This window comes from Orycteropus afer, unplaced genomic scaffold (assembly GCF_000298275.1).
Source record: "Orycteropus afer afer isolate SDZICR_OR568_19922 unplaced genomic scaffold, OryAfe1.0 scaffold00131, whole genome shotgun sequence".
Taxonomy (NCBI): Eukaryota; Metazoa; Chordata; class Mammalia; order Tubulidentata; family Orycteropodidae; genus Orycteropus; species Orycteropus afer.
In genome coordinates, this window is record NW_006921718.1 from 3,543,599 (window position 1) to 3,552,721 (window position 9,123).

The 9,123-nt window shown below is 37.7% G+C and overlaps 1 protein-coding gene across 1 annotated transcript in view; it reads right to left on the reverse strand.

Annotated features, from left to right (window-relative positions):
• The window catches only part of MORN2 (MORN repeat containing 2), a 35,588-nt gene that overhangs the window by 24,445 nt on the left and 2,020 nt on the right, over positions 1 to 9,123 (reverse strand). The window contains exons 2-4 of the mRNA XM_007945078.1: positions 6,847 to 6,897; positions 5,743 to 5,849; positions 3,943 to 4,079 (exon numbers count right to left, since the gene is read on the reverse strand). Of these exons, the coding sequence (XP_007943269.1) occupies positions 3,943 to 4,079; positions 5,743 to 5,849; positions 6,847 to 6,897 (295 nt within the window). The remainder of the gene's footprint in view (positions 1 to 3,942; positions 4,080 to 5,742; positions 5,850 to 6,846; positions 6,898 to 9,123) is intronic.

Sequence of the window (9,123 nt, forward strand, 5' to 3'; positions counted from 1 at the left end):
AAAAAAAAAAAAAAAAAAAGCTTAACTCTATCTACATCATTAAGGTTGACTCTACTTTGGAGAGACAGCTCTTCTCCAGTCATATTTTTAGTGCCTTCCACCTATGGGGCTCATCTTCAGGCACTATATCAGGCAATGTTTCAGGGCTATTCATAATTTTTCCAGTAATATATCAGAGTTTTTCACTGCTATTCATAAGGTTTTCAGTGGCCACTTTTTTCAGAAGTGGATGCCCCTGTCCTGCTTCCCAGTCTGTTTTTATCTGGAAGCTCCACTGAAACCTTTCCACTATGGGTGACCACGCTGGTATTTGAAGTACTAGTGTAATAGCCTCCAACCTCACAAAAACATAGAAGCCACCACAGTACAAGAAATTGACAGACAAGTGGTGGTTAACAAAGTAGTACTGAGCTATTTGTCTTCAATTTCACTAATTCTGTCTTTTTGATACAATTCTACTACTTTGCCCATTCAATGTGTTCTGTTTCTGAAATTTTATGATTAATCTTCTGGATTTCTATTTGTTTTTGTATCTTTTCTAATATTTCATTTATTTTGTCAGTTTGTTCTTATATTGTTTTCCTAAATTGTTCTAGAGTTTTTTCTGTGTTTTCCTTAATTTTGTCAGTTTTCCTTGATCTGTCTCTCAACCCATTGAAGGTACCTAAATACAATTCTTTTTAATTCCTTATCAGGAAGTTCCAATGCTGCTTCTTCCTCAGGATGGTCTTCTAGGTCTGCATCCTGGTCTCTAGTTTCTATTACTTTATCTTGGTTCTTTGTGTGAACTGGGATGGTCAGTTTTCTCTGTGACTCTGTGACATCATTGTATTGTATTTATTTGGTGATTGTATGTTCCTGTGATTCTCTCAGAATTTTTTCCTTTGTTGAAGAGGGTCTGTGTAGCTCTGTTTTGATATATCTGAGTGAGCAGGGTACTGTGCTCCTCTATTCTCTAGTTGGCAGCTTTTAGGCACTCACCACCTGTCTAGTGGTGGGTGTTATAGAGAATGAGAGCGTGTGCACAGATCTCTGTTAGCTGTTCAAGAAGAACAGTTAAGGATGAGTTGGGCTGGTATTAGCTCACTCTCTATCATTAGCCAGTTGGTGCAGAAGCAAGTGGTGGCCCTCAGTGGGTGGGACTGCAAGAAGTGTGAGTATGGTCATATCATATGGGCATGGTTGCTGTTTCCCACTCAGTTAGATGAAAAACAAAAAAACACCAAAAAATAAAAAAAGATCTCAAAAACACAAATCATATAAACAAACAGGAATAATTGCAAAAATAAAAACGAGTGCAATAAATGAGAAAAAATATTTTTTAAAAAATATAAAGAGAAAAATCCCACAATACCTGGGGAGGGAGGAATAAGAGAAAAGAGTAAGAGTAAAAGAATAAAAAAGAAAAAATGAGAAACTGCAAAAAGAAAAATATGGGATAGGAAGAACCAAAAGAAGAAAATTAAAAAGTAGGGAACCAGGAAAAGGGAAGAGAGAAAAGAAAAACAAACAAAACAGAGAAAAAATAATAAAGAGAAAAAAAAAAAAGAATAAAAACAAACAAATAAAAACAAAACTGGTGGTAGAGGGTAGGGCAGGGCACCCAGGCTCCATCAGATCACACAGACCAAGATAGAATTTCTGACAGTCCAGAAGGAGGGTGGAGGTGAGGGATGGACAAATACCCATTCACGAAGAGAGTGTGGGGTATAAGAGTAACAAGGGGAATACTGCACCTTTCTAGTTGTCATTATTCAATGCAGTTGCCCATGCTGTCATCAGCAAAGGGGAGCCTATTCTTAGGCTGCCGCTTGGATCAGAAAGTTGCTTGCAAATATTCAAAATGGCTGCACCCTCAGGACAGCTTAAAGTCCACAGTTCAGTTTGTCTTCTTATTTGCTATTTTCCTTTCTAGTCATCAGCCACCAGTGCAGCTGCCCATGCAATCTTTGGCAAGCAGAGCTGATTCTTAGGTTGCTGCCCAAATCATAATGCCACTTGTAACTATTCAAATTGGCTGTGCCATCAGGATAACCAACAGTTCATGCTCCATTTGTCTCCTTATTCACTGCTTTCACTCAAGTTCTTCTACTAGTTGGTATTTAATTCACTTCTTTATCCGTCCCTTCAAAGCTCAGGGTTCCAGGATTATCTGTTATCTGTTTCAATTGGTTTCTTGTTTCTTTGTTGAAAAGAATCTGTGTAGTTTGTCTGCCTATTCTGCTGTCATGCTGTAAGTCCCTAATTTGTATTTTTGATACTACATAATGTCGTTTTTAAATTACCATTTCCAATTGTTCTTTGCTAGTATACAGAACACAATGGATTTCTGTATAATGACTTTGTCCCTAATAACCTTGCTAAACTCATTTATTAGGTCTAACAACTCTTTATGTAGAGTCATTAGGATTTTCTACATGTCATCATTATATAAAGACAGTTTTAACCTTTCCAGACCACATGTTCCATCTTAATTTTCAAAATAAAAAGTTAGAGGTGGGGTAGAGTTCTTTTACTACTGTTCTGATGGGCTTTAGGGGGAAGTAAAAGTAGATCTATGTGTGTTCAACTTGGCTTCTTTACTCAAATATCCCTCACTACTTCTTTAAGTCTTTCTTGGAAGGCTTCTTGATGTTTTCCAATTAGTTTTCACAGTCCTCTCATCATAATGTCCTTATGAGTTAAGTAGGAAAAAATATAATTGATCCTATTTTACAAAGAAGGTTCTGGGGCCATAAAGAGTCACAAGTTATATGGCAAGTCAGTGGCCAGGCTGGTACTAAAAGAGCCAGGTCCCTTGACCCCACATCTAAACAAAGAATAACATGAAGATGGGGAAAGAAACAAAATAATAAAAGAGAGGGCAAAATAATGAAAGGAGTTTAAGACTGACTCAAAAAATGCTATAGAATGGAAATGTCAAGAGGAAATAAATGAAAAATCTAATGGATAATCACCAACAATGTTATTTCTTTTGAAGGTTTATAATGGTTGTAAAAAGGAAGTGGAGGGTGACATCTTCTGATCTCCTCCAGTCTCACCATGGGGAAACCAGAGTTACCACCAACAGCCCATGGTTTATTCCTATGAGGCTAGACATGCCGCCACCTCATGCCACCTTTTTACAAACTCTAACACCAATCATCTCTCTATGGCACTCACTACTTCTCTGCTGGGTTCGATAATTTGTTACAATGGACACACAGAACTAACAGACAATACTCACAATAATGGGGCTTACTGGGGGAAGTAACAGGTTCAGGAATACTCAGAACACAATTCTTTGATCAGGACAGTCTCCCCTCTGCTATACCCTCAGCACACCTCTCTGGCCCTTGACCTCTCAGCCTTGGCCTTCACCCTGACAGGCAAGTGCTACAAAGCTCTTTTAGCTCTGCTCATAGGTACACCTAGGTGCACCCTACTCCACCAGCAAGCATCCTTCCCAAAGGCACTCAGCTTTCTTGCTCCCATCTCTGTCTTGTGCCTCTTGGTTCCTCAGCCAGTTGTCTCTGCTGGTCGTCTCAGCCGGTTGTCTTTGCCATCTCTCTACCAAGGAGGTCCAGATTTCTACAAAGATCTCGGGTCCAAGGATGCATTCCACTCCACCTCTGGCTCTTCTCTCTTGATGGTAGTGAGATCTCTAGGAAGGTTCATTTTAAGCCTAGCAGAAGGACAAAACTAACCAATCTCCACATTAGAGTTCCATACACCTTATTTCCATGGTCCCACCCAGCAATCTGGTGGGAGTCACAAAGACTGGTTACAAAAGCCATACCAAGTAATTCACTGCACCACATTGGTCTTAGCTTCCTCCCCTCTCAAAGTAACTCAACAATTCTTAGAAACAAAGTATTTTACAAAAGATATTTTAGCATTAAATAATACTTAAGCAAATACACCTGAAAAGAATCTTTCAGAACTACTATGACTTAAGCTTACCTATTTTCATTGAAATTTCCAGTATACTTTGCTCCAGTTGGAAATGTATAAGTCCCCAATCCATGAAACATATTGTCTTTAAAATGTCCTTCATATACTGCTCCTGAAAAATGTTCAAGTCTTCCAAAGCCATTCATCTGTTTGTAGCAAAGGAAATTACCTCAGTAACTAATCTTTAGATTTACTAAAACCTTACAAAAATGTACATACATAAGTCTATCATCTACTTTGTCTTAAATATCTAGTGCTGCTATAACAGAAATATCACAAGTGGGTGGTTTTAACAAACAGGAATTTATTTTCTCACAGGTTAGGAAGCTAGGGGAAGGCTTGTTCTCTCTGTTGGCTCTGGAAGAAGGCCCTCTTCAGCTTCTGCTTCGTGGTTCCTGGGGCATCTCCATTTGTCTTGGTGTTTATCTTACCCCATCTCTCTTCTGCTTGCTTGTTTAATCTCTTTTATATCTCAAAAGAGATTGACTCAAAATATACCCTACACTAATCCTGCCTCATTAATATAACAAAGACAACCCATTTCCAAATGAGACTATAATCATAGTCATTGGGGTTAGGCTTTACAACACATATTTATGGCAGACATAATTCAATCCATAACACACTTAATAATTATTTAATCTACCATTGTATCACCCTTTATTTCCAATAAAACAGGCAGCATTTTTATCACTGTTCTTCAATTATGTCCATCTGTGAAGCCCACTCAATCAAATGTTCCTGATCTGAGCCATCTGAACATTTAGAGTGTCCATGAAGAATGTATCAGTGGTCCCAAAGATACTTAGAATATTCAAAAATTTTAAAGGACAACCAGTTTAGTTAGTTCAAGAAATACTACAAAGTAGTTGGTAAGAACGCAGATTTGCATTCAGACCTGGATTTACATTCTTATTTTATCACTTACTAGCTAGGCAAGAAGAAGCTCTGATGGTATAGTGGATAAGGCAGTTGGCTGCTAATCAGAAGGTCAGTTATTCAAACCCACCAGCCACTCCATGGAAGGAAGATGGGGCAATCTACTTCTGTAAAGATTTACAGCCTCAGAAACCCAATGAGGGTCACCATGAGTCAGAATCTACTTGATGTTAGTGAGTTTGGGTTTTTTGGTTTTTAGCTAGGCAAGAGATTTGAGCCTGAATTCCCTCATTTGAAAAATAACAAACAAACTCACTGCCATCAATGATTGTGACTCACAGTGACCCTATAGGACAGAGCTGAACTGCTCATAGTGTTTCCAAGACTATAAATATTTATGGAAACAGACTGCCTCATCTCTTTCCTGCAGAGTGGCTGGCGAGTTCAAACCACCGACCTTTTGGTTAGCAGCTGAATGCTTTAACCAATATGCCACCAGAGCTGCTATTTGTAAAGTAGGAGTACTGATGTCATATAAGGTTGCTATGAGTTGGAATCGACTCAACTGTACCCAACAACAACAAACAACAGTACTTACCTCATAAAGTTATGAGGACTAAATGAGAAAATTATGTATGGAGTTTAGCTTTATTCAGCAAAGGACATATGAGAAAGAGAATGGTGATGATAAATTCTATGAATTTGATCTACTTCCATAGTGATACTGCCTTGGAAATCCAAGGAAGGGTCGCCATGAGTTGGGTCCGACTCAATGGCAAATAACAACAACAATGTATGTTAAATATAATCATTTGTTATTTTTATTGTATAGTTTAGTCATTTTATATTTTTAATTAATGATAATTGTCTGGAAACATTTATCTATAACAGTTATTTATCCATTGTTAACAATGAAAACAATTATAATACCTTGTCATCTTTCCAGTTTCCTGTGTAAATAATCCCATCAGGGGTGGTATGAATGCCTACTCCATTTCTCTCAAAAGTCCCAGAAGATGTTCTTGTACAGTCACCATCTTAACAAGAGAGACATACCAAAGATTTGAAATGGGAACACTGACTAGGTAATGCAGTATTTATATCAAGGCCTAATCAGAACTGCACCCCTATGGATCTCTAAGAACTGAAACCAATGAGACCACCGGTGGGGAGATCCATGGACTCAGAAGGTCCTGTAACCATTGAGAACTGTGGTAGTTAAGGTTGTGTGTCAACTTGGCTGGGACTGATTGAGTGGCTTGGCAGCTGGTAGTAGTAATTTCTCACGATGAGACTGGCAATCATCTTCACTGTGGCATCTACAAGCAGCTGAGTAGCTGTTTTAGGGATGTGGCCTGCTTCCCACATGTAAGAAGCAACTTTGAGAATGGTCTCTAGCTTATGGCATGCTTGCACCCTGCGTGTAGCTGAGTCATTGTTCAGCAGTCTGTCACACTCTGCCAGTCTTAGGACTTATGGACTTGAATCAATCGTCTGCTGTTTGTTTGGTTATATTGGGACTGTATCTTTTTACCTGTCAACCTTTGGGCTTGTTGGCCTCAGCAGCCAGCAGCTGTCTGAGCAAAAAAAAAAAAAAATCCTCTAGCTTCAGTGGGCTGGGAGCAGAGGCAGAGCTGAAGCCCAAGGTTGAGGAGCTTTTACCCAGCCCCTAGAGCCTGGCACTTTGAACTTGGACTTAAAGCCTCCAAAACTGTAAGAGAATAAACTCTTGTTTGTTAAAGCCAACCTACTCATGGTATTTTCTGTTAGAGCAGCACAGAGGTAACCAGAACAAGAGCCAGGGACTAGAAGACTGACAGCTCCTATAGGTTTCCAAGGCACCCTTTGTCTAGACTTAATATTGGTGTTTAGATTTAAAATCTGTTCATCTATTAGTATTTCTAAGTTATTTTATTTAATGGATTTAGTATCTTAATATTAGTTTTTATAAAATATGATAAGTCTCATTTTTTTTCACTTTTAATCTATTTAATTTTAGTCTGCATAGAAAAAGTGATTGAACTGTATTCTTACCATATTTGTCTCCATTTGGAAATATAAAGTTTATCTTATACACTTCCGAGGCTGTTTTAAAAGATGTAAGAAGAGTTACATTAAGTTTAAACAGTTTTATGTCATAAGACCTATAAAAACATACTTTAAGAGCTATTCAAACAGATTCACTTTGTGTGATCATAAACACATGATTACTTGACCTCATTCCTAGTGTGGGGTCCTGGGGAACTACATAATTTTTCCTAGATGACCTATTTTTATTTACTTGTTTAACTGCTTTATTAAGGCATAATTAACATACCATAAAATGTATCCTTTAAAACTGTACAATTCAATGATTTTCAGAATATTCATAATGCTACAATCATCACCATAACCTAATTTTAGAATATTTTCATCAACCCCAAAAGAAACCTTGTATCCACTAGCAGTCTCTCCCATTCTCCTCATCCCCTCATCTCTCCCCCAGACTCTGATAACCACTAACCTACTTTCTGTCTCTATGGATTTGCCTATTCTGGATGTTTCATATAAATGGAATTGTACAATATGTAACCTTTTGTGACTGGATCTTTCATTTAGCATAATGTTTTCAAAGTTTATGCATGTTGCAGCACATATCAGTACCTGATTCCTTTTTATTGACAAATAATATTCCATTGGAGTTGGGCAGGACAGTCAATGTGCTTGGCTGCTAACCAAAACGTTGAACGTTAGAGTCCATACAGAGGTACCTCAGAAGAAAGGCCTCGCAATGTACATCCAAAATATCAATGACTGAAAACAATATAGAGCACAGTTCTACTCTTACACACACAGGGTCACCATGAGTAGAAATCAACTTGATGACAAGTAATGGTAGTATGTGTTATGGATTAAATTGTGTCCCCAAACTACTGGGTTGTAATTCCTAACCTGTTATAATCCCATTTGGGAATGGGTTATCTTTGTTATGTCAATAAATCAGGTGTGTCATTGAGTCAATCTCTTTTGAGACATAAGCACGCAGAGATGGGGAAGACACATGCCAAGTCACAGGAAGATTACCCAGGAACTGAAGTTCAGAAGACACAAGGATCTTCTTCCACAGCCAACAGAGAGAGAAAGCCTTCCCTAAAGCCAGCACCCGGAATTTGGACCCCTGCCCTCCCAAACTGTGAGAAGATAAATTTGTTTGTTAAAGCCACCCACTTGTGGTATTTGTGTTATAGCAACACTAGATAACTAAGACAGTATGTACATACCATATTTTGTTTATCTGTTCATTAGTTAATGGACATTGGGTTGTGTCCAATCTTTGGCTATTATAAAATGCATTCTTTGGCTACTATAAACATGATGCTATGAACATTTGTGTACAAGTTTTCACGTACACATGTATTTTTATTTTTCTTGGGTAGCTGATATGATATATTGATTATGTCACAGAGGTAAGTAAAGTAGAATGAGGATTCCCTCATTTGGCAGTAGGAGAAAATAGAGTATTTAAAAAAAAGATAATGAGGATAGGGATAAAGGAGTCTAAACTGAATGAGACTAGAATGGTGACCAGGATATAAGGAAGAAAGACCACAGACTAGGGATATCTGTGCCTCAGAGCCCTGTGCCATTTAGTGGACTGAAAAATTAGAATCATTTTTTTTTTTTTTTTTTAACACTGAAGAAAACATGTATGTAGAAAAGGACCAAAAAAAAAAAAAAAAACTAGGGCAACAGGATCAACAAGAATGAGTCCAAGTGTGGTTTGTGCATCAGAATTATCTGGAGTGCTTGCAAGATTCTGAGCCCTATCCCAAATCTACTGAATCAGAGTCTCTATGGGTGGGGCAAGGGAACTGATATTTTAAATTAGGTGCCTTCTGAGGAAAAGAGTTAATGACATAACAGGAAGACTTTAAAGTACTGTGACATCCTCAGAAAGAAAGGAAAAGTATATTATCCTTGAAATAGGATGAAAAATAACCAACTAGCAATCCAGGAAATGAACAATATAACTAGTGAAATAAAACTCCAATAGAAGTGCTGAACAGCGAAATGGATACGATTGAAAAGTAAATTAGTGAACCAGCAGAAGTTTCATTAATCAGGTTGAAAAAATTTCCCAGAAAAAAGTGCAAAGAAAAAAAACAGGTAACCTACAATTATCTACAAAGGAATAAGAATCAGACTGACATCACTAAGAGCAGAAGCCAAAAAAAAAATGGCATGTTTTTATAATCCTGAGGGAAAATTCTGAATATTTTACTCCCAATCAAATTATTCATCTAAAATGATAGAAACTAAGGATTTTTTTTT